General features: G+C 40.7%; 1 protein-coding gene across 24 annotated transcripts in view; it reads right to left on the reverse strand.

Annotated features, from left to right (window-relative positions):
* The window catches only part of KANSL1 (KAT8 regulatory NSL complex subunit 1), a 193,475-nt gene that overhangs the window by 132,058 nt on the left and 34,632 nt on the right, over positions 1 to 26,785 (reverse strand). For all 24 annotated transcript variants that reach the window (XM_055257635.2, XM_055257654.2, XM_055257645.2 and 21 more), the window contains one exon: positions 5,203 to 6,580. In XM_055257635.2, the coding sequence (XP_055113610.2) occupies positions 5,203 to 6,491 (1,289 nt within the window). In that variant the 5' untranslated portion in view covers positions 6,492 to 6,580. The remainder of the gene's footprint in view (positions 1 to 5,202; positions 6,581 to 26,785) is intronic.

Raw genomic sequence — 26,785 nt, forward strand, 5'->3', positions numbered from 1 at the left:
CACCACGCCTGGCTAATTTTTGAATTTTTGGTAGAGATGGGGTTTCATCACGTTGGCCAGGCTGGTCTCCAACTCCTGACCTCAAGTGATCCACCTGCCTTGGCCTCCCAAAGTGCTGGGATTACAGACATGAGCCACCAAGCCCGACCAAGAGCAACAATATAGAACATTCCAGAGTATCTAAAAAGCAAAACCTATAAGCACACTAGTAATTCATTTTACCATGAGGTCTTTATAAACTCCAGGATAAAATTCCCCAGGAGGGGCTAGGCACGGTGGCTCTTGCCTGCAATCCCAGCACTTTGGTAGGCCAAAGTGGGTGGATTACCTGAGGTAGGGAGTTCTGAGACCAGCCCAGGCAACATGGTGAAACCCTGTCTCTACTAAAAACACAAAAATTAGCCAGGCATGGTGGTGGGCGCCTGTAATCCCAGCTTACTCAGGAGGCTGAGGCAGAAGACTTGCTTGAGCCCAGGAGGTGGAGGTTGCAGTGAGCCGAGATCATGCCACTGTACTCTAGCCTGGGCGACAAGAGTGAGACTCTGTCTAAAAAAAAAAAAAAAAAAAAAAAAAAAGCTGGGCACAGTGACTTACACCTGTAATCACAGCACTCTGGGAGGCCAAGGCGGGTGGATCACCTGAGGTCAGGAGTTCGAGACCAGCATGAGCAACATGGCGAAACCCCGCCTCTACTAAAAGTACAAAAATTAGCCGGGCGTGGTGACAGGCACCTGTAATTCCAGCTACTCAAAAGGCTGAAGCAGCAGAATCGCTTGAACCTGGGAGGCAGAGGTTGCAGTGAGCCAAGATCGCACCACTGCACCCCAGCCTGGGCAAAAAGAGCAAGACTCCATCTCAAAAAAAAAAAAAAAAAAAAACTCCCGAGGGTGAGAAAACTCACTGCAATCAAGACCATCCAAAATTCAAATAAGCGCTTTAGTGTCACTGGACTGCATCTATAGTTTATTTTTACCCAACCCTGATCTGAAACAGACTTCAGGAAGACTATTAGACAAAACACAGGTTAGCATAAATTCAACCAGAAATAAAAACATGAAAATAGGGAAACAAAATGAAGCTATTAAAAAGGTACAAGCTTAGCTCTAAACTTCCAGGTGTCAATAGGAAAACAGAAACCTAGTGAACAATTACAGCACCCAGGTAATAAAAACAGACTAAAAGCTTAGACAAACATACAATTATTCTTGGCTGCACATCTTTCTCGCTGAGGTCCTTATAAAGAAGGCATTGCAGAATACAGAGAATATCCTCAACAATATTTCAGTAATCACAATGAAATGTTTTACGAGGTTATTTTCATACTGAACTTCAAGATAAGCCTAGAGTTAACAGTTGGGAGAAAAAAAAGAAAAAAAAAAAAAAACTTCGGGGAGAGAAAAAAAACAAGGAAAAAAAAAAAAAACTTAGGAGAGAGAGACCTACATAATGTGGTCCAGGTACCCAGAACACTGCTGATTTAAGAGCACAATTAAGAGAATTTCTGGAAAAAAAATATTATTTTAACAACAAGTACTTACTATATAGAAGTTTATAAGCACAGGACCCAGAAAACGAAAACCAAATTTGGCAAAATGTGGAATGGGTCCAGAAATTAAACAAAATTGCAGGGAAAAAAAAACAACTCTAAGAGGGAAAAACAAAGAATATAAAAGAAGAGCAAGCACAACTCAGCAAGTACATTACATACATATGATAATTAAATGCTTTTATTTCTACATCTACAATTAAAAATTAAACATTAAGATATTTATGGAAGCACGCAGCTTCCTTCTTAATCTCATAATCAAGGAGATAAAGTTTAAATTCCTGCACTTTCCACAGTGATGACATATCATTGTTTAGTGACATCATATCAAACCCAACGTACTGCAGAATTTTCAAAGCAGTTATATGTCCACTGTACCAAGAAAGGAAGATATGTGAAATATTTCATGAAAATTTTCCAAAAAGAGTATAAAACAAAAAGGGTAAGAGTTTTAAACCAGACATAAAATCAGTCAACCATAAAAATTAATTTAAAAAACTCTAAAGTTTCATTTAGCAATATAGTTTACTGTCAAGCATAATACAATGATAAACATACAATTTGCTGAACATTCAACAACACAGAAAAATTAATCATTCTATAGCTAGCTGTACACAGAATGGATCACTGTTTCTCCTCTGAGAGGTGGGAAAGAAAAAAACAACTGAATTCTTAGTGAAGAAAGAGATTGTAATTTCCACAGAACTATCCACTTGTAATTTAAGCAACATCATTTAACAACAGCTCATTCCAACAGTCTCCTCTACTAAATATTTTCATCAGGGCTGCCTAGACGAAACCCAGCCCACCACTCTTATCTTGGGCAAAAGAGTAAAATACAGACCAGCTACTGGAAGGGTGGGGGGGGCGGGGTGGGGGGAGCCAAAATTCACCAGCTGGGTCAAGTTCCTGAAGAATTAACTAACTACATTCTAGGATTCATTTCTCAGCATCAAAGAACAACTTTTTCTTCTTTTTAAATTAAAGCAATGCCTCCATTCTCATTGTCTGGTCAACTGCTGAAAACCTTTAAAACACTCAGAAGATCAACAAACACTTGGCTAAATAAATACCAGCCTTAAGAGTCAACCCGGTGATCTTGCTCAACAAGAACTTTAAAGTATTTATGCTTTACTGGTGGTTTTGGTTTAAAGACAATTTTTTTTTTTTTTGAGACAGAGTTTCGCTCTTCTTGCCCAGGCTGGAGTGCAATGGTGTGATCTCGGCTCACCGCAACCTCTGCCTCTCAGGTTCAAGCGATTCTCCTGCCTCAACCTCCAGAGTAGCTGGGAGTAGAGGCATGTGCCACCACGCCCAGCTAATTTTGTATTTTTAGTAGAGACAGGGTTTCTCCATGTTGGTCAAATTGGTCTCGAACTCCCAACCTCAAGTGATCCGCCTGCCTCAGCCTCCCAAAGTGCTGGGTGGGATTACAGGAGTGAGCCACCGTGCCTGGCCCTAAATACAATTACAATGTGCAAAGAGAGCATTTACTTCAGAGTACTTTCGGTACCCAAATATAATCTAACGCATGAAAATTCAACTTTTTAAAGTATCATTCAGTTGATTTAATTGCAAGAGGATTCAACTGATCCCAAAATGTTTCCTAAAAGCCATCCTTTGGCTGTTCTTGTACACTTCACATCCTTCCAAACCATAAACCATTATGTGAGAAGAATGCTCAGAACTAAGTAGTGAATGAATGGCCTTAAGATTTTTCCAAGTCATTGAATTACCCTATAGAATAAGAAAAATTCTCAGGTATTTTTATTTCATTGGTTTGTAACACTTACCTACAACAGTACCAAAACTCAGAAATGTTTTCAATGCAATGTATCCTGAAAACAATAAGCTTATAGAGTCTGGGTGCTCTTCTGTTACTCAAAATAAGTACATGCAATTTAAAATCCTTTAACTACAGTGTTTATTATACCTCTAAGCACAAAATATTTAACATTACCCAAGATATTTTTAAAGCAGTGATTTAAACAGCAAAGTTAGTGGGGATAATGCCATGAATATTAGCAAGCTGAATTAAGCAACTAATCCATTTAAAGAAAGATGGGTTACGGAAGAAGCAAGCCTCTGAAACATTTGCTTTAAATCTAAATACAGATGTGAACTTGAGCACAGTGAACTAACAAATGAAAATGGAGCTAGGTCTACAAGGAAGAAATTCAGCAAAAATTATCCATTTCTTCCTTCAAAATATAAAAAAAAACAAAGTTTCATTTCAGATACAATATCCATGCAGATAATATAAACAAAATTGGGAAACCAGAAAATTTACTTTTAAAAATCACAGCTGTCTCAACAACCAAACACTCCAGTGAAAATCTTAATCACCTTTTAATACAGTCAAGGAAACACCAATTCTTCCCACATATTCATCCTTTTCAGCCTTCTCTAGTAAGCCAGCCTCTAGCAAAGAGGAAATGAAAGAAGATCTACTAGTCAATTATCCTGCCCCCCTTTTCCAACTCCTCATGCTATCTGTCAAGTCTGATATTCCTATGGAGATAGATGCACTTATTTAACATTTATCTTTAAGTATGTTATAATATAGTACTGCTTTATTTAAATACATAGATGCTGAATTGGGAGTGACAGGAGTGAAACGTCTGTCTCCACCATGCCAATCTGGAGCGCCACCCATAAAAAGCTTATGTAAAATTTTCTCAAAGCAACAGATTTAGAAAAACCAGTAAGACGAGGTGGGCAGATCACAAGGTCAGGAGTTCGAGGCCAGCCTGGTCGACATGGTGAAACTCTGTCTCTACTTATAAAAGAGAAAAAAATTAGCCTGACGTGGTGGCAGGTGCCTGTAATCTCAGCTACTCAGGGAGGCTGAGGCCCGAGAATCGCCTGAACCCAGGAGCCAGAGGCTTCACTGAGCTGAGATCGCACTACTGCACTCCAGCCTGGGTGACAGAGCAGAACTGTCTCAAAAAAAAAATAATAAATAAATAAAAATAAAAACAAACAAACAAACAACAAAAAAAACCAGTAAGAATTTATTCCAAATGTATCAATACATTTAACTCAGCTTAACAAATCTGATTAAAATGGGCTTTTTTTTTTAATAGGAAGACAGGTTGTGAAAATGGACTGTGTATTAAATATTCTGAAGCATTTTCTAATTGTCAGTCCTTAAAATGTAAGAAAATCTCAAGTGTTAAAATTGAAGACTGGGTATGCTCTCTGCTGAAAGTTCAATCAAAAGCAACTGTAATTTCCTACAAAGGTAACTAGGTCAACTCAGCATTTGTCCCTGCTTACTGGAAACAACAAAATCTAAACAATCAGGCCATTAACTTATCATGTCTTATATATAGTTTCAAAAGAAATCTAAATTCACTCTTAAAGAGGTACTAGTACAATTTTACACATAAGATGTCTCCTAGTTATTTTTCTTAATAAGACTTCAAAAGGAAATTACCACCATTTAGACTACAACACCACAACACTACAGCAAAAATATCTTCCCTTTCTTCACTAGCATGTATATGCACTCACCTACCCAACATCAGGGAAAAAACAAATGGAACCTAGACACCTATGTACAAAGAATCACATTCTCTCCATAATGGGGATTCATTCATCCTTCCTTGTACCAACATTTCTCAAGAATGCTATCATGCATGAGGTCTACTCACAGGGGTACATGGCGCTGCTCAGGATCAGCTCTGGTCAGTTCTTCCTCTTCAATATCAGACTCCCCCCCTGAACTACTGTCAGTGACATCTGAATCAAATGCTTGTTCACTGCACCTCAAGTTGGCTATGCCACTAGCTGTAAATCTCTCCAATTCTTCTGAAATTGAATTGCTTTTCAGAAAGTTGCTAAGTCCCTCTGAAGTGGTGGTCTCATTGGCAGCTTTTCTCAAGGCAGCTTCAGCCTTTCGAGTCAGCATCAACTGGCTCCGTGGTCTCAAGGATTCCAAGTTTGGCAGTTTGCTCAAAGTCTTCTCCAAAAATCCACCCAGCTGATGTTGTATATGCCTCTCAACCTGCTTGGCTTGCACAACCTGTAAGCGCTTTTGTAATCTGCGGGCACGGCTCTCAATGTCAGCCTGTCGCCGCAGTAAAGCTGTTATCCTTGTGTCAGAATCTAAAGCACTGAAAAGAATGGAAGACAGGGGAGACTTTTTACCCTCTAATTTGACACCCCCCAAGTTAGAGCTGGAGTCTGTACCAGGTGATAACCTACTGCTTCCTTGAAGTGCCGGCTGTTCCATGGAATTGACAGAAGATTTGTTTGCAGTGCTATTATTGCTATACAAAGTTGTGTGTTCTACATCAAGGCTTCTATGTGGAAGAGTGCAATTGGTCATACCCCCCTTCAAGTCCCCAGATTCAGATCCTCCCATTTCACCCCCATGAAGAGCAGATGAAGTGAGAGCCCGTTTTCCCCCATTGAGGGAAGTGGAATTGTCATGATCAGAATGTGTTGAACTTTTAGTCAATTTCTTAGCCAACCCATTTACAGGTGCTTGTGGCAGAGCTGTCTGACCACTCGTATTCATGGTTCTAAGATTTTCTAAGGAAAACTCCAAAACTGGCTGTCTCCCCAACAGCTCAGCTCGGAGTTCATAGGACTGAGATAAGAGAGGATGAGATTTAAGGACTGTCTGCTTGCTGAAGACCCCCTGCAACTTCAAAGACTCCTTTGAGGGAACAGATGTTACATCAGAGCAGAGATAAGATGCCACCAGTGGTTGCAGCTTTCCCAAGTCTTCCTTGGTAGGATTATTTCGGAAATCTAGGCTGGGATCCTCTGCAGCAATGGCTTTTCTTTTGGTTCCGTTGGCAGCAATAAGGATGTTGGCGTTGCCGTTATTTTCGGCACTGCCAGGGGACAAGGTAGAGGATGGGGGAGCCAGTTTGAACCGGATATGGTGTGCTTCAGCTGCTGCGTCAGTGAGAGCGGGCGCCATCGCAGCCATTCAGCACAGAGAGACAGGAAGTCCAGCCTCTCCCGATGCCGAGGCCGAGGCCAGCTCCACGGCCCCTTACTGCCTCCCCAGAGAACAGACTAGAAGAGAAAGAAGAAAAGAATGTTAGAAATACAAGCACATTTAAAAACATGTATATTTTTAACAAAAGCACTACCTGAGGTTGTCTAAACTGCCTCTAGAAAGAAAACACTCTGGAGCTAACTGTACCACAGTTATTCTAGAGACCCAAATATCTTTCATCTGGGAGAAAGCGGGAGGCAAAATCCCTGCACAAGAGAAGGAAGAATTGCACCCTTCTTGTCATTTGTTACCACAGATTGAAAGTTGCCAAAACACAAGTTCGATTCAGACAAAATCACAGATTGTTAAAATTAAATCATCTGCATTAAAAAAAATCTCTTTAAGCTTGTTGAAATAAATGGATTTAAAGCAAGACACATCAAACTAAACAATAATTAAACAGAAAAAAATTAGTAAGGAATTCCCATGTTCACTAAAAAAAGTATGCCAAATATCACAGGTCTGTGCATTTTTCTGGCCAGGGAATCCAGTTTTCATCAGCTTCTCACTTCTCTAGAAGTACAGATTATACTACAAAGCTAACTGTACCACATCTGTAATACCAACTTGTTTCATCAGTTTTCTTTTCTTCCAGATCAAAGTGCTCATCAATATCTTCTCTACTGGCTTCTTCCTCTCAGCCTAGGAATTTACTCAAGTATCTTCTGCCCTCAGTACAGCCTCTCTCTCATATTTAATTGCCCAACATCTCTCTTTCCCTTTACCCCAAAACTAAGAATAGTATAAATAACTGTCTCTGCACTCTTCACTCTTCCATAATCTGGATTTCACCCCCTACTCTTCTGGCAAAGGTCACCAGTAATCTTATTATCAAATCCAATGGTCAAGCCTCAGTCCCCATTCTATCTGACTTCTCTGAAGCACTGGACAATACCGACCTCCTTCTAATTCTTTCCTAATGTCCTTCTACTATCCTCCTCTTCTCTTCCTCCTGGACCCTTAAATGCTGGTGCTGCACAAGGTCCCTTCTGCCCTCTTCTCTCTCAACAACCACTAGCATGGTGAGGCTTCCTAACCCTAAGAAAAACTTCTGAGCTGCACTAATCAAGATTCCCATACCTCTATGTTCCTCAAGCCCCTTGAAGCTCAGAATTCATTTTCTCCTTCCAGCACACTATTCTGCATCCTGTTTCATTACCTTAAGCAACGGCACTGCTTTTATTTAGTAACCAAGCTAAAAACCTCAGTCATTTGCCTCTGTTTGATCCCCCTTGATCTGTGTGGTCTGGGAGCCAAAGGAAACATACGTAAAGAACTAAGCCAGCTGTTCTTTAAAGTGCAGTCTCTGGACTTCTGGGGATCTCACAGGCTATTTTGGAGGTTCGTGAAATGCAAGGTATTTTCATAGCAATACTAGAATATTATCTGCCTTTTACACTGTGTTGACATTTACAATCAGAGTACAAAGGTGAACAAAACTGCTGGTACATTATTAGCACAAATCAAGGCAGAGGCACCAAACTATACTAATAGTCATTATACTCTCCACTCAGTTTTTCTTTTTTTAAGGGAGTTCCATTTAAGATGTCCTTGATGAAACAGCAAAAATTATGAATTATCTTGAGCCTTTAGTGCATTTTTAAAAAGTATTCTTCGTGATGAAAGGGAAAGTATGCATAAAGCACTGCTGCTTTATGAACTTTCAGGAAAAAGCACAGTACAACTGAGTTGCAAAATGAACTAGAGCTTTGTTCATGGAACACGATTTTTACTTGGCAGAACTACTGACAAACATTATTTGAAACCTGCTTCACTAGCAGACATTTCCTTGCAAATGAACAAAGTGAACTTGTCACTTCAAGGAAAACCACTGACGATATTTGCTGCCAATAATAAAATCTGAATTTTTTAAGCAAAGATTAGTGTTTTTGAAAACTTGTATCAACAATCATGAACTTAAACATTTTCCCAATATTTTATTTGGGGTGTGTGTGTGTGTGTAACAGAGTCTCGCTCTGTCGCCACGCTGGAGTGCAGTGGTGCGATCTCAGCTCACTGAAACCTCTGCCTCCCGGGTTCAAGTGATTCTCCTGCCTCAGCCTCCCAAGTAGCTGGGACTACAGGCACACGCCACCACACCTGGCTAATTTTTGTATTTTTAGTAGAGACGGGGTTTCACCATGTTGGCCAGGATGGTCGCAATCTCCTGACCTCATGATCTGCCCACCTCAGCCTTCCAAAGTGCTGGGGTTACAGGCATGAGCTGCCACACTCAGACTTTCTGAATATTTTAAAAGCCATTTCTGATTTAACAGACTCGTGACGATATTAATGAATGTGAATTTTTGATTCCATATAATGTAATGTGTAACATTTGGAAGATCTGCATAACCCAATATAGTTGTTCAATAAAATGTCCAGTGAATGTCAGGAAATCATGCATGGGTAAAAAGTTTAAATGCAAGACAGATCATTTGTTGCTATTATTTTGAAACAGGGTCTAGCTCTGTCACCCAAGCTAGAGTGCAGTGGCACAATCCTGGCTCACTGAAGCCTCAACCTCCTGGGCTCAAGTGATCCTCCTGCTTCAGCCTCCCAGTAGCTGGGACTATAGGTGCGTGCCACCATGCCCGGCTAATTTTTTGAATTTTTGTAGAGATGGAATTTCATTTTGTTGCCCAGGCTGCTATCAAACTCCCGGCTTCAGCCTTCCAAACTCCTGGGATTACAGGCATGAGCCGCCATGCCCAGCCTGAATTACTTATTAAATATTTTTTAAATTTCTCAAAGTTTATAAGAAAAACAAGTTATTTGCTGTTCTCAACAAATTTTAAGAGTGAAAAAAGAGTCCTGAAACCAAAATGCTTGTGAAATCACTGGACTAAGCACACCCTCCCTGCCCCAAATGAGGGCAATCTCCAATTTAATCAAAAATGTTTATCTTTGGAGCAATACCAACATAGGATGGTAGGCCCTACAGGACCACAGTAAGCTTCTTTATAGTATGACAATTTGAATCATTAACATAAAGATATTCAAATAAATGGCTGAGAAAACATTATTCATAAAAGCACCAATATGCCGGGCGCGGTGGCTCACACCTGTAATCCTAGCACTTTGGGAGGCTGAGGCAGGTGGATCACGAGGTCAGGAAATCGAGACCACGGTGAAACCCCGTCTCTACTAAAAATACAAAAAATTAGCCGGGCACGGTGGCGGGCGCCTGTAGTCCTAGCTACTCTGGAGGCTGAGACAGGAGAATGGCGTGAACCCGGGAGGCGGAGCTTGCAGTGAGCCGAGATCACGCCACTGCACTCCAGCCTGGGTGACAGAGCGAGACTCCATCTCAAAAAACAAAAAGCACCAATACACATATGGGTCGAATCTGTCTTGCTCTGTGTGTGTGTGTTTTTGTTTGTTTGTTTGTTTTTTTGAGATGTAGTCTCGCTCTGTCGCCCAGGCTGGAGTGCAGTGGCACGATCTCTGCTCACTGCAACCTCCACCTCCTGTGTTCGAGTGATTCTCCGGCTTCAGCCTCCCAAGTAGCTGGGACTTCAGGCATGTGTCACCATGCCCAGATAATTTTTGTATTTTTAATGGAGACGGAGTTTCACCATGTTGGCCAAGCTGGTCTCGAACTCCTGACCTCAGGTGATCCGCTTGCCTCAGCATCCCAAAGTGCTAGGATTACAGGTGTGAGCCACTGTGCCTGGCCTCATATAATTATTAATACCAAAAATTTCTTGTTCCAGGGTTGTATTTTAACCAACATTCTTTATGAACTAGATTTTCAGGGCTTATGGAGTTTTCTCCTGTGGGCTTTCTGGCATATAGCATTCTGTGTGGCACAAATTATTCTATGTTGTCTTTTCCCATTTCTAATTTTAAATATAATACTAATTCCTAATATATTATTAAACATTGTGTTACAGACCAGTTGACAGTACTAATTCCTGTTATTAAACATTGTGTTACAGACCAGTTGACAGCTGGACCAATATAGTTGTTCAAAATATTTTGAGTCACTTTTATAATATGCAAAGGGTTTTTCCCATGGACAAACAAAAATCACTACCAGATATTTCCCATCAATTCAATCTCCTCCTCTTTTGAATGTCAATATGTAGTTGATATGAGCAATGCAAGGAGGCATATTATCAGTGCCAGATGATTAATACAACATGTGAAGAGTAATTGTACCCTACTGCCTGACAGCACTACAGTAAGACTTAGCAAGGGCAGGAAACAGCTTCCCTCTGAGGACCCAGGCAAGGGCCCAAATATGCTTTATGACTTACATAAAACTTAGGAAAACCCAGGCTCACTCCAGCACAAATGAAAAAGAGGGTCATAATTAACATCATATCACAGAAGGTGCTTACGTAGTAAACTTCTCAAAGTTATTCTGAGATTATTCAATTATTTAAAGCTTACAACTTTAAGAAAAATGCCGGCTTAAATCTCATCTACTCCGGCTGGGCACAGTGGCTCACGCCTGTAATCCCAGCATTTTGGGAGGCCGAGGCAGGCGGATCACCTGAGGTCAGGAGTTCAAGACCAGCCTGGTCAACATGGTGAAACCCTGTCTCTACTAAAAATACAAAAATCAGCTGAGTGTGGTGGCAAGCGCCTGTAATCCCAGCTACTTGGGAGGCTGAGACATGAGAATCACCTGAACCCAGGCAGCAGCGGTTGCAATGAGCCAAGACTGTACCACTGCACTCCAGCTGGGGCAACAAGGGCAAGACACCACCTTAAAAAAAAAAAAAAAAAAATCCCATCTACTCCAAGACTTCTCTGAAATGATGTCTATGAACTTGACATTAACATATACACTTCAAAGACAATAGTTTATTTGATCTCCACTTTCTCCTTGGTCTCAATATCCCCATAGGATACAGAGCATAGTGTAGTTACTAAAACAATCGTCTAAATAAGGGGGTGGGGGAGGGGAGAGATTGCAGAGAACAGGAAAAAGTGACCACTTTTTCAGAAAAAATTCCCATTCCTAACTCCTAAATCTTGAGATTTCTATACCACAGAAATATCATTGTGAAGAAAAAAAAAAAAAAAGACTTAACTCCATATCCCTCTCCCTTTATTGACTTGAAATACTATGCTAAGATTCAACGTTACTCCCAAAGACATTCATAAGTAAGAGGAGCACTGGCTCAAGTGAGCAAATCTCAGTTCCCATCCTGGCTCCATCTCCTGTAGGTTACTTATCTATTCTGTTCTTTAAGTCTCCTCATCTACAAGTAACAGAGCCTTCCCCACAAGGATGCTATGATGATGAAATAAGACACTTTCAATTACTTGGCCACGTACATACCTGGCGCAACCACCCAGTATTATTTGCACTTTTATTACACTGGAAACAAAAAGCTAACATAGAAGGAATAAATTTCCATGGCTTTTTAATGCACAGAAAAAATGCACCTAGTTTGCAATTAGCTACAATTGCCATAAACCACCATCTAAGTTTAGTACTTTACTCTTTTCCCTGTTATGTCTAGACTTACTTTTAATATTTCATGACGTTGTTTATAATAAAAAGAAAACTGAATGCCAAAAACTCGGTTAAATTATTAAATATCCATACAATGGAATACTGCGCAACCGTAGTATTGCACAGCTATATTTACTAACATGGAAAAGTGCTTGCTTCATTATTAAATGAAAAAAAGTTACAAAACAAAACACAGTATCATCTCAATTTTGCTTTAAAAAGTCATTGGTAAGATTCTTTTGTCTTTTGTTTCTTGGCTTATGTAAAGTCTCCACCATAAACATGTATTACTTCTACAATAAAATGGAGATAAACAAAAAGAAAACAATGGAAATTCTTAAAGAGCCAATAACCAAGTAAAACAAAATCACAGTAACTTTTTTTTTTTTTTTTTTTTTTTTTTTTGAGACAGAGTCTCACTCTGTCACCCAGGCTGGTGTGCAGTGGCGTGATCTCAGCTCACTGCAAGCTCTGCCTCCTGGGTTCACGCCATTCTCCTGCCTCAGCCTCCCGAGTAGCTGGAACTACAGGCATCCGCCACCACGCCCGGCTAATTTTTTGTATTTTCAGTAGAGACAGGGTTTCACCATGTTAGCCAAGATGGTCTCGATTTCCTGACCTCGTGATCCACCCACCTTGGCCTCCCAAAATGCTGGGATTACAGGCATGAGCCACCGCGCCCAGCCCATAGTAACATTCTTAAATTTAATATACGGAGCAAAACAATGATTCCTATCCCACTTGACCCCTACAAAATTCAAAAAGCTTCAATCTTCGACAATGTAAAGCAGGGAAAGACTGTCAAATCTAAGCAGTTCTTAAGAGAAGCAAGCTCAGGGCTAAAGGAAAAAAAAACAAAAAAACAAAAAAAAGGAAACAGTTCTAAACAAACAGCACAACAGCCTATTTGATAAATCATCTTTCTCCAAAGAATACAAAGCCTTAAAAGCTATAATTAACTGATTAATCCTCATAACAACTTGGGCAGTAGAATTAGGACTGAGATTATAATTTCTAATTTACCAGTGGGGATAAAGTCAGACTGTATATTCCGAATAAAAATTCAAGCCCCAAATAACCCAATTTTTAGTTCATTCAGTTAGTAAACTATAATCTGACAAATCAATACAGATGGAGCTGCTACACCTGCTGTCACTCACACAAATTGAGATTCTGCAGTAAGCTTGTATAGATAAAAGGCTACCTATTCAAGGTCATTTAGCTATAAAAGGTTGGGCTAGATAATCAATAGTTTCTCTCTCAGTGTCAAGGAAATATTTTAGGGTCTGGAAGATGTTAAATGCACTCAGCAAGCAAACACATTTAGGAAAAACTTCCCAGATGGAGACTCACAATGTATTGCATCATACTGAATATGCAAATGTTTACCTTTACCAAACTTTTTTAACAAGCACCTTTTCCCATTACATCTATTAATATCAAGCAGAAACATCATTGTGAGAAATATAAGTTGGGATAAAGTTCAAATATGTGACCTCTAGGGTCCCTTCCTATGTTAATTCTATTATTCTAAATTGCACTATCAGTCCAAGGACAAACTTCTACCTAACACAAGTGGCACTTGTGAAGCAAAAATATACTTCCAGGATAGAATTTCTCAACCTAAGCACTACTGACATCTCACGATGAGTAATCTGTCACAGGGGGCTATCCTGGCAGCAGCATGTTTAGCAACATCTCTGGTTTCCACCCACTAGATGCTAGTAGTGCCCTTCTGAAAATTATGACAATCAAAAATGTCTCCAGACATGTCAAATATGGGAGTTAGGGGTTTCAACATCACACCTCCCAACAGAGAACCATATCCTAGAGATAAAGATTATACACACACATATATATACTCTTTCAAAAGCAAAACGTATCCAGCTGCTTCAAATACTGTAAGTCAGAACTAACTCCACACCCACAAATGCAAACCTCATTTATTCCCAGTAAATTCCCAAGACAAGACTCCAGATACACAAGAATAACCTGGAAGCATCCACCTTGCAAAAATATTTAGCTTCAGAGAACAAAGGGGAAGGGATAGGTCATCTGGGTGGCCAAGAAGACAAGTATTACAACCACACTTGCACTGAAAGCAAAAGCAAAAATCAGATGGGGAAGAAAAGTTTGCCCATAATGTGGCTTCTACTAACCTCTTCCTTCGCCATTACCTCATTACTCTACACAAAGGAAGAAACAGCAGGAAGGATGATTAGGGAAGTGTCCATGAAGTTGCCGCAATTTTAGCTGACACTTGAAAATTAGCTAAAATGTCATTATGTAAAAGGCTAGGACAAGAGAATGGTAATGTGGCATTCTAGTGAGAGGAAATGGCATAAGAAAAGGCAAGGCTGTGTGGGAAAAGGCGACATTCTGAAGGTTAAAAGAAATGAACAATTTGGGCCGGGCGCACTGACTCATGTCTATAATCCCAGGACTTTGGGAGGCCGAGGTGGGTAGATCACCGGAGATCAGGAGACCAGCCTGGCCAACATGGTGAAACCCCGTCTCTACTAAAATTACCAAAAATTAGCCTGGTGTGGTGGCGGGCGCCTGTACTCCCAGCTACATGGAAGGCTGAGACAGGATAATTGCTTGAACCCAGGAGGCGGAGGTTGCAGTGAGCCGAGATCAGGCCACTGCACTCCAGCCTGGGTAACAAGAGCGAGACTCCACCTCAAAAAAAAAAAAAATTAACAATTTGCTTAAAACATAAAGCACATTTTAATAGAGGAAATAGTAGAATGAAGGTAGAAAGGCAGTTTGAAGCCAGATCCTTAATGGACAGCCTTAAATAGCCTTAATTCAGACTTAAAGACAGTGGAGGGGCCAGGCACAGTGGCTCACGCCTGCAATCCCAGCACTTTGGGAGGCCAAGGCGGATCACCTGAGGTCAGGAGTTCGAAACCAGCCTGGCCAATGTGATGAAACCCTGCCTCTACTAAAAATACAAAAAAATTAGCTGGGTGTGGTGGCGGGCACCTGTAATCCCTGCTGCTCTGCGAAGCTGTGGTAGGAGAATCACTTGAACCCGAGCGGCGGAGGTTGCAGTGAGCCAAGATCGCACCATTGCACTCCAGCCTGGGTGACAAAATCGAGACTCCACCTCAAATAAACAAATAATACAAATAAAAATAAAAAAATTAGCCGGGCATGATGGCAGGTGCCTGTAGTCCCAGCTACTAGAGAGGCTGAGGCACAAGAATCACTTGAACCCGGGAGGCAGAGGCTGCAATGAGCTGAGATTGAGCCACTGCACTTCAGCCGGGGCGACAAAGAGAGGCCCTGTCTCAAAAACAAAAACAAACAAACAAAGACAGCAGAGGCCAGGTGCAGCGGCTCAGACATGTAATCCCAGCACTCTGGGAGGCCAAGGCAAAAGGATTGCTTGAGGCCAGGAGTTTGAGACCAGCCTGGTCAACATAGCGAGATTGAGTCTCTGAAAAATAAAAATTATATATATATACACATACACACACACACACACACACACACACACACACACACACGTATATATAAAATAATGACAGCAAAAAAAAAATAATGACAGCAGAGTATCATTAAACACTTTTTAAATGGGAGTGAAACATCAGACTGTGCTTTAGAGAGACCAGTTGGGTAGGATGGATTAAAAGTAAGTAAAAAGGCATCTATAGATGGTAAAGACCAATAAAGAAGCTACCACAATAACCCAGATAGGATGCAATGAGAACTTCAACCAGAAAGTAATAGTCAAAGTCTCTACCAAAGCTTAAATCCAGAAATGTGAAGGGGCCAAAGTTTAACAAAAAGGCCAAATATATGACAAACAAAAACGTGATGGCTTATAAAAAATGGAAAGAAAGCTCTCTTTTCCTTCATAATTTCATCTCCTTTCTGATGAAATCCTTCGTTTCTCACAAAGCTTTTCAGGTTTGGTATATCCTCTCTATATTTCTAACACTATCAATCTAGCCCAGGTCCTCATCAGCTCCTGTCTAGATTATCACAACAGCCTCCTAACTAGTGCCTCAGTGCCCCAAACTATCCTTTACCTTTTTATCATCTCTTTCCTACTCTGAACGAGTTCCTCACACCTTTTTTTTTTTTTTTTTTTTTTTTTTTTGAGACGAAGTCTTGCTCTTGTCCCCCAGGCTGGAGTGCGATGGCGCGATCTCAGCTCACTGCAACCTCTGCCTCCCAGGTTCAAGCGATTCTCCTACCACAGCCTCCCGAACAGCTGGGATTACAGGTGCCTGCCACCACACCCAGCTAATTTTTTTGTAATTTTAGTAGAGACGGGGTTTCACCACGTTGGCCAGGCTGGTTTCGAACTCCTGACCTCAGGTGATCCACCCGCCTCGGCCTCCCAAAGTGCTGGAATTACAGGCGTGACCCACCACACCCGGCCCCTCACACCTTTTTAATGAGTTCGAATTCTTCAAGATGAAACTTAAAATAACGTCAGGGCAAGTACACCAATTGATACGGACTCAGAATTCCCCACAGATTCCCAACTCCATATCTTTGCCTATGTTACTACCTCTACCTGGAAGGTCCTTCTTCTATTTTTTTTTGTCCCCAAACTTACTAATTTTTCAATACATAGCATCTCCACAAAAACTTCTTAGACTTTTCCAATTCATATCACTTTCTTCCTGCTTGAATTGTATAATGCACTTAAAATCGCTGTCATTCAGTTCAAATTATCTGAATTTTCCCTAATTGTTAACTAATTCTATTTCCAAGACAAGCAAAATTCCTTAACAGCACCCTTCTTTAGCGTGCTAACTTTATTGAGAACTTGGTACATGGCGCTGTAAGCCCTAAATGACTGGACTAGAGAAGTCAAAAAGGCCTCGTGGGGGTTGCCCTCAAGTGTAAGATTTTACTAAGAAGAGAAAAAGGAGGAAACACGAATCAAAAAATTGACACAATCAAAATAATGGGAAAGACGTGGGGCATGATCCGCAAAACAACTTCCATGAATCAGGTGGTATATGTACAGCTTCTCAAGAGAAAGAGGAAAAGAACAGCTATACAGTGATCTGTGATGAAGTACTGCAAGCTACATTATGGAATGCACTGCAAAGTATTTATTTTACACATAAAAGTAGATTTGTTGTGGAATACAATGGGGAAGGACAGACAAAATTTTTACTATAAAACAAAGAGATAATGTGTGTCACCTACAAGACCATTATCAATTTCCTTGGCCAACAGGGCTTCTTAACTGAAAAACCTTTATATTACTAAAGGAATCATTCCTGAGTGCAGGATAGGTTATTACAAATGTTGTTCACTAACATTAATTAGCCTTTTACTATGTCAACCACTATGCTAAGTATATATTCTCTTATTTAATCTTCACAATCACAATGTAAGGTAAGTACTACTGTCCTCATTTTATAGATGCTCAGAGAAGTTAAGTAATTTGCCCATGATCACACAACTATGAAGTTGCAGGGGCAGGATCCATAATGCTAAAGCCGATGCTTTTAACTACTACACTAGATAGTTTAAGGCTTAAATTGACAGGGTCTTAACTGCCTGACAGTAAATTCTGAATTTTAGTCTTTAGAGGAAAGTCAGTCAAAGAACACCAACTACCTACTGAGTATCTCCAATAAATATTAAAATGCCTAGAGTATTCAAAGCACCACAGTAAGTACATACAAGGATGACAAGCAGCAGTAAAGACAGACACTACTGTGTGATTTGGGGAAGGGAGGCAATCCTCATATCGGCTGAGAAGTAGGTGGAGTCAGAAAATGCTTTTCAGAAAAAAGAACATCTAGGCTGAAACCTAAAGAATGAGTAGGAGCTGGGTGCAGTGGCAGGTGCCTGTATTTCCAGTTACTCAGGAGGCAAGAGGATGGCTTCAGGCAAGGAGTTCAAGGCCAGCCTAGGCAACACAGCCCCCATCTAAAAAAGCCACCCAAACACTAATTTTTTTTTTTTAAATGATGGCCTAGCATAGTGGCTCACACTTATAAGCCCAGCACCTTGAGAGGCCAAGGCAGGAGGATCGCCTGAGCCCAGGAGGAGTTTGAGACCAGCCTAGACAACGCACTGAGACCGTCTCTAAAAAAAATAATAATTAGCTGGGCATAGTGGGAGGGTCACTTGAGCCTGGCGGGTGGAGGTTGCAGTGAGCTGTGATCACACCACTGCATTCCAGCCTAGGTTACAGAGCGAGATTCTGTCTCAAAAGAAGCAAAAGAGGAGAGGGGAGGGGAGGTGAGAGGAGAGAGGAGACAGGGGAGAGAGGAGAGGAGGGGAGAGAAGAAAAGGAGGGAAAGAAGGAGGGAGGGAGGGGAGGAAGGGAGGGAGTAGGGCTGGGAGAGGTGGCTCACGCCTGTAATTCCAGCACTTTGGGAGGCCAAGGCAGGAAGATCACTTAAGGTCAGGAGTTTGAGACCAGCCTGGCCAACACAGCGAAACCCCGTCTTTGCCTGTAATCCCAGCTATTCAGAAGGCTGAGGTACGAGAATCACTTTAATCCAGGAGGCAGAGGCTGCAGTGAGCTGAGATGGCACCACTGCACTCCAGCTTAGGCGACAGAATGAGACTGTCTCCAAAAAAACAAAAAGAAAGAAAGAAATGAGTAGAATTCGGCATTGCCTATACAACTACTTCAAGTATCCCATATTCAAAACCCATTCCCTGCCCCAACACCAAATCCAAAACTTCCTCCTGCTCCTCAACATTGTCTATTTGAGTGAATCATGACCTCAAATCACCAACTTACTTTTTACCATAAATATTTAATTTAAACACCTACTAAATGCCAGATACAAGATAGTAAAATATAAATTAGGTGTGAAGGTAGCCTAGATTGATAAAGTACTGTATTTCACCTGAAGGGGTCAAGGAAGCTTCTAGAAAAGATGACATACTGACTGAATTTTGAAAGGTGAGGTCGTGCACAGAGGGTGAGGGTTGGCAACACACAGAATGATAGGCACATTCATCCCATCCTTAGTGCCAATGCCCTAGTGCGGAACTTCACTATGTACTATAGTAATTCAGGCAATAATAATCTCCCAACTATTCTTCCTTCTTCCTGTCTCAGCAAGCCTCTAATCTAGCGTCCACTACCAAAATGATTATTAGAAAGGGAAGAAAAAAGGAAAGGAGGGGGTAAACCTAAATCTAATCGTTTAAAATCTTTCACTGACTCTACAATAAGGATGAGTCCAAATTCCCCACACACCATTATCTGTCCCCTTTTTACATTTGACCTCATCTCCAGCCTGTCCTCACTATAGCCACCTGAAACATATGTTTCCTGCCTCTTCTATGCCCCTGCACCTTTACTCATGCTACTCTTTCACGGTTCAGCTCAAGGTTACACATGCTCTTTCAAGCATTCCCCATTACTCCCAGGTTGAGGTGGGGGTCCCTCCCTCTAGGCTCTTACCTGCACCCCCACGACACCCTGGCTATTGCTCATGGTACAATATAAACTCACAATTTTGTCTTGTCTCTTTCTTCCCTAGACTATGTACTTTTTTTTTTTTTTTTTTTTTGAGACAGAGCCTCTAATTGTCACCGGGGCTGGAGTGCAGCAGCACAATATTGGCTCACTGCAACCTCCGCCTCCTGAATTCAAGCGATTCTCCTTCCTCAGCCTCCTGAGTAGCTGGGATTACAGGCACCCACCACCACGTCCAGCTAATTTTTTGTCTTTTTTAGTAGAGACAGGGTTTCACCATGTTGGCCAGGCCTGACATCGTGATTCGCCAGCCTCAGCCTCCCAAAGCGCTGGGATTACAGGCATGAGCCGCCACACCTGGCTGACCATGTACTTCTTAAAAAGGAGGGTTATAGCTTGTTTTATCTCTGTCCCCTACAAGCAGCACAATGCCTGGCAGACAGCAGACCAACACACGTTAAGCAACCTGAGCATTCTATGCCAAACCCATCAGATGAAGATCCATTAGGATGTTAATGGGGATGTCTGAAGTGATCAACCACCTAACAAGAAGAGGCATCAACTGAACCTAGAATAGACTTCACCCACCACAAGTTCCAGTTATTTACTTGACCAAGCACCTGTACCCAGACTAGGAAACTTTTTAACTACACTTTTTAAGCTATTACTAAATTTGGTTACACAGCATTATAAAGGTAATGGCCATCAAAATCACAAATGTAATTGCTCAAACTTTTACCCAGCAACCGCACTTCTAGAAATCTATCCAACAGAAATATTCTCATAGGTACTCAAAGATGTATACATAATGCTTTCACTAAAGAACTGTAATACAAAAAAAACCCTAATTAAAAAGATCAAGCCATATAACAAGTATGATCCCATTAAATACACACACACACACAGATAGGCTAGGCACCATGGCTCATGCCTGTAATACCAGCTACTCTAGAAGTCAAGGTGGGAGGACTGCTTGAGCCCAGGAATTCAAGACCAGCCTGGACAACATAGCAAGATATCATCTCAAGATGGTATTTTTTTCTGAAGGATGTCTAGATATCAAACTATTAATGGTGTTTATCCTATTTCTATGCTAGCAATGAATGCAAATTTCCTACCAGTCCTTAGCTGACAACAGACAAAGAGGAAAACAAATCGTACTTTTTATCATATCTCTTTCCAACAAGCCCTAATGGTTGGTGTAAGTGCTCCTGAACAATCCTAAAATCCGCGACTTCTGGAAGATTTTAAGAATTCTAAAGGAGGCCAGGAGCGGTGGCTCCTGCCTGTAATCCCAGCACTTTGGGAGGCCGAGACAGGTGGATCACAAGGTCAGGAGATCGAGACCATCCTGGCTAACACGGTGAAACCGTCTCCACTAAAAATAAAAATAAAAAAAAAAATTAGCCGGGCGTCATGGCGGGCACCTGTAGTTCCAGCTACTCGGGAGGCTGAGGCAGGAGAATGGCGTGAGCCCGGGAGGTGGAGCTTGCAGTGAGCTGAGATCACACCACTGCACTCCAGCCTGGGGGACAGAGTGAGACTGTGTCTCAAAAAAAAAAAGAATTCTAAAGGAAACAGGTTATTCTGGGAGGGTCCATGGCCAAATTCCTGAGTTCCCACTAAAACCTACCTTATATCTTTAGAGAAAAGTCAATTAATGACTTTTAAAAGTACATTTTTCCAATGCCAATAAAATGTTAAGTCAATACTAATATCCATTTTTCATTCTCTTGGGAGGCAAGGGGTAAGGAGTAAATCACTAAATGCAAAAAAATACAGTCCAATTATTTGGAGACATGCTTAAGGTCTTCAAAGAGCTTCAGTTCTCCATGGTAACATATGGAGAGTTTAATGAAACTTTCCTATCAGGAAGGCAGGTGCAGTGGTGCAATCTCGGCTCACTACAACCTCCGCCTCCCAGGTTCAAGCAATTCTCCTGCCTCAGCCTCTTGAGTAGCTGGGACTACAGGCATGCGCCACCACGTCCAGCTAATTTTTTCTGGTTTTTTTTTGTTTTTGTTTTTCAGTAGAGAGTTTCACCATGTTAGCCAGGCTGGTCTCAAACTCCTGAACTCAGGTGATCCGCCTCGGCCTCCCAAGGTGCTGGGATTACAGGCATGAGCCACCGCGCCCAGCCCAGGCTGGTATTTCTATGAAGTGTCTCTCCTATACTAGAAACCAGAAACTAGCTACAGTACTTAGCTTTGAGCCTCTTTCCCTTCACACCCTCTGGTGGAGGTGCTAACAAACAGTCACAAAGGCCAAATAACAGGCAGCAAGAGGAAAGTCTGGATATGAGTTCTTAGCAATTTTGGGTTTAACATCCTAACAACAAAATTGCTATTCATCTTTTTTATTCCCTAATACTTACCTTCCAACTGAATTTAACCAAGTCTAACCTTAAGCTGTCCCCTTTTTAAAAAGGAATTAAAAGGCGAGGGACTCCATTAAGTTTGATGTCACTCAAGCAACTTTTTCCAAATAAGAGCAGAATCTGCTGTAATTAAAATTCAGAGTAAGATCTCATTTTGGATTCCTGGTTCAAGTTACAAGAACCAAAGTTTTTAAAATAACATTTACATAAAACTGCACTCAATCTACCTGCACTTTACATTTCCTGACCCTCAAAATCTTGTAAAGAAACTTTAATTCTAAAAAAATTACAGCCAGGAAAAAAAAGGGCAAGTTCACAGTCAGCAACAATAAAATACACAGCTAAATAATTTCCTGGTAGAGGGCTTTCAAATGTTAACACTCTGTGGAAGCAGCTTAAAATCTTGGAAAAGCAAGGCCTGCAGAAAGTAACATTTATTAAACAACTATTTTGCTGCATTGTGCTACTAAATGGGGAAGGTCTCCTCTATTTAAAAGGTCTCTTCCATCTTAAAGGGATTCTTTGCATAAAGGTTTAAAATCTTCATATAAAATGTTTAATTTTTTCTTTCAGACTGCCCAAACTCATTTGTTTTTGATTCATAAACATGAACTGTGTTTTCTACTTTGGTCAAGTCAGTTTCCGCACTCTATTTTAGCTTTACCTTTATTCTACCAAAGACAAGAAAATGCTTAATAAAAATATATATTGCAGCTCTTTTCGGAGTCCAGGTATTTTGGTAAATCACACCATTTGGCTTATTTTCTCCTATGTATTTTGTTCTACATCCTAAAAGGCGCATGGCTTAAAAAAGAAACAAATAATAATAGTTATCCCCTGCCATACTAGTCATCTCCTATGACCCACAATCCTCCCCTCAATCTGCAAGTGACACCCAAGGATATCACTTACCTCCTATATCTTCTGATAGCCTTCAAACGCTGGTGAACTCTAGTACAGTGGATATTTGTCTTTTCTAATTCATACTGTCTTCTACAGCCATAGTGTGGTTCAACTGAGTTTTGACCTCACATTTCAGGAAATGGGAAGTACTGATGAGGGAATCTTATCTTGTGTTATAAACTATTGTTCTGCACAACTTTTAGTATGCCCAGAGGTGTATAAGCAACTTATCAGCATATAAACTGTAATTTAAACATACATCTTCAGAAGCAACATGAGAACTAAAAAAAAATCTTAAAATAGACTTCCAAGCAATAGTTATGAAGTCCAATTTTAGGAAAAAGATATGATCCAAGTGTTCTTTGCACTGACACAGTAGGCAAGCCAGGTGTCTGGGGCCATTTTACTTAAGAACCTGCCCTGTACTCCTTTCTTAAGGTAAGTAAGTAAAGACGCACTAAGGTAAAATATGCTTCCCAAGACGTAGAATAATCAAATCAATCAAGGTGGGAACATTTAAAATGAAGAAAGAGTACAACGAAAGCTGCTTTAAAACTCTAAATAAGAAAAGCAAGTGGCCAGGCCTGGTGGCTCACGCCTATAATCCTAGCACTTTGGGAGGCTGAGGCGGGTGGATCACCTGAGGTCAGGAGTTCAACACCAGCCTGGCCAACACGGCAAAACTCCATCTCTAATAAAAATAGAAAAAAATTAGCCAGGCGTGGTGGTGGGCACCTGTAATGCCAGCTACTCAGGAGGCTGAGGTAGAAGAATCGCTAGAACCCTAGGGGTGGAGGTTGCAGTGAGCCGAGATCGCGCCACTGCACTCCAGACTGGGTAACAGAGCAAAGATTCTGTCTCAAAAAAAAAAAAAAAAAAAAAAAGACAACCAAGGTTATATGCTCCGGTTGCTCAAGCTACTCAGGAGGCTAAGGCAGGAAGATCACTTGAGCCCCAGAGTTCAGGCACTCTAAACTGTAGCGCACAATGATTACGTCTATGCAGGCCAGCCTGGGAATCACAGCTAGACCCCGAGACCTGGTCTCTAAAATGAAAAAGAAACAAAATCTCTAAACCACTCAGTAAGATTTACTCTGGGGCAATCAACAGACAACCACATATTCAGTTTACCCTAGTCCCTCCCCTCTAAACTCAAGGAATGGAACGGAGAGGTCCTTTGTTGGGGGGTGGAGAGGGACAATAAAACGTAAAACTATATACATCTATCTAGAAAGAAAGTCGGCTTATTTCTGTGCCTTAATGGACTCACTAAGAAGAAAAAAATAGCCCCTACCCATCTCCCCACAAGCTGAAAAAACATAAAAGGAATAAGCATTACTCTTTAAACATGGCGTTTACTATTACTATGTTTAGAAAACCCAGTGTGGATTAGTTTGGTGTTTTATAGCACATTTTAAAAATTGCTTGTCTAGGCTAGGCGTAGTGGCTCATGCCTGTAATTCCAGCACTTTTGGGAGGCCGAGGCAGGTGGATCACTTGAGGTCAGGAGTTTGAGACCAGCCTGGCCAACACAGTGAAACCCCCGTCTCTACTAAAAATAAAAAACTTAGCTGGGCGTGGTGGCACACACCTGTAGTCCCAATGGCACATGCCTGTAGTCCCTGCTACTCAGGCGGCTGAGGCATGAGAATCGCTTGAACCTGGGAGGCGGAGACTGCAATGAGCTGAGATGGCACCACTGCACTCCAGCATGGGCGACAGAACGAGACCCTGTCTCAAAAAAAAAAAATAAAAATTGCTTGCCTGATATAACAAGGTAACTAAGCTTTATTCGCAAAGGGGCCTAATCAGAGCCTCTCAATACTAAAATACCTTCTCAAACCACAACACCCCTATGTTTACATACTACACAAATCAGGTCATAACAAACAGAACAAACCTAAAACTTCTTATTCACTTTAAAATGCAATTAAAATCTGTGGTCAACTCAATACTCTACAGAAGACGTAGATACACTGGTTACAATGTAGCATTACTAGAGATGGAAGAGTAGCCTTAGTGACAGTGAAGAAAAAAGTTTAGTATAGTTACTTCACTTTCTTCTCACCTTGATATAAGTTCACAAGTGAACTAAGGCCTAATCATTTTCTAACTTCCAGAATTTTCCTCAGCAGGAAACACTCACCTAACAAAAAGTGCTCTGCAGGTTTAACCAGAGAAATAACATGTGTAGGCAGGAAGAAAGAAAATCAGACAAAAATTTAACATCTCACGTTGGTAAAGCACCAAAGTCAAATACGAATGTTCTGAACACGGCTTTCAGAAAAGATGCAAGAAAACTTCTAAAATACTTCAGTAGATTCATATAGGTGGAAAGACAGAAAATCCCACCCTACCACAAAGGCTCTAATAATTCTTAACTGATCATCCTTTTAGCTGGTCACAATCACAATCACAGACACTGGTATATACTCAAATAAGGTGGTCATCAGTGACAAGCACCTTCACCATAATACAGACATTAAGAAACTTTGTAACAATGTTTCCCTCCAAGTAGTTCAAAAAATAATCAATCACCTCAAATTATGAGGTACTAACAAATACGCCAAATATGCTAAAGGTCAAAGGAACGGCACACTTTGTTGCATAAACCTAGTGGAAATACAGTTCAGAATTTCATGACTGAAGGTAGTTATTCCACATTTATAATACATTTTTTAAATTCCCAAGGGATGAGCATTTTTACCTTGCCTTATTTTTAGAACTACACATCACACTGCACATATCACATGACATGATGTAACTGTTAGCAAAGAAAATGGTCCAAACCATTGACAATGTACATGGTAAATCAGGATCAATGCATACTCAAGAACCACATTTCATATTTACTTTAAAAAAATAAGTTTCTTAGTTCACAATGTTTTTTAAATTGAAAAAATGTCTAATAAACTATGTAGAAAAAACCAGAAATGTACTTTGTATTTTATAAAATAGGAATTTACCCAATTATGGGAAAAACTGATAAAAAGAAACAGATAAAGGAATAAACATACTTCTAAAACTACAGGATTAAAAGTAAAAATTTTCTAGATCAAAACCGAAATGCTAATAAATACACTTAGCATTAGGCAGAAAACAGTTACTACTCAAAAGTATTCACTGTTGATAGGTTAAAAAAATAGTTTTAACTGACAACGCCTGTAGACAATTGAAATTTTCTAAATTGGTCAGACAGCATGCTAGAAAAGGAACCAAGTAGAGCCTATAGGAAAGGGGAAAGGGAAAACACACCCACTTAAGCCTTTGTAAATAGTGGTCCTTTAACTGACCCAAAAAGCAGAGAAAATACAAATTACAGACCATCCCGACAAATGGAAAACATATTCTAACGTACTAGTTTCCATACTTGAAATGACTTTCAAGACGAAGTTCAGTAGCAATCTATAACTATATCATGATTATGCAAGGCAAAGATTATGTAATTTTATCGTTTATTTTAAAATGTTCTCCGACTCTAAAACTAAAACAAGTAAAACGTTTTGATCTCTCCAAAGCGAAGAGGAAAGGTTCCTCTGAGCTGCAATTTAAAAATATAAACACACACCCCAAAACAAACAAAAAAACACAATGATTGCTAGCCACGTGACAAAGGAGATGGCAACACCAGGATTGTGAATGGAGAGGAGGGAGGCGAGGCTGGAGGAAGAGAGATGTCTCGGAACTTTGGGGACCGCAGGAGTCGGTCTGCCGACCCTAGGGCTAAACTCCAGCCCCTACGAGTTGTGCTTCTAACACCCTCAAGTACAGTTTTATTAATAAGTCACAGAAAATGCTCCAGTGACCTCCAGGATAAAGGGGGGTGGGGGGGACCGAGGAAAAGGAAAGAGAGCAATTTAAAGTGGCGCCATCATGTCACCCCTTCTCCCCTAAAGCAATCAATAAGCAATAGTTAAGTAACACGTTTCTCTATAAATCCACATTGAGATTCCAACATTGGAAAACAAGAGGATTTTTAAGTAAAACACGGGAGTAGGGTTGTTTATCGTATGGAAAACAAACTATTTGCTAAGAATCAAAAGACCGTC

The sequence above is a fragment of the Symphalangus syndactylus genome, chromosome 20 (genome assembly GCF_028878055.3).
Source record: "Symphalangus syndactylus isolate Jambi chromosome 20, NHGRI_mSymSyn1-v2.1_pri, whole genome shotgun sequence".
NCBI classification, from domain to species: domain Eukaryota; kingdom Metazoa; phylum Chordata; class Mammalia; order Primates; family Hylobatidae; genus Symphalangus; species Symphalangus syndactylus.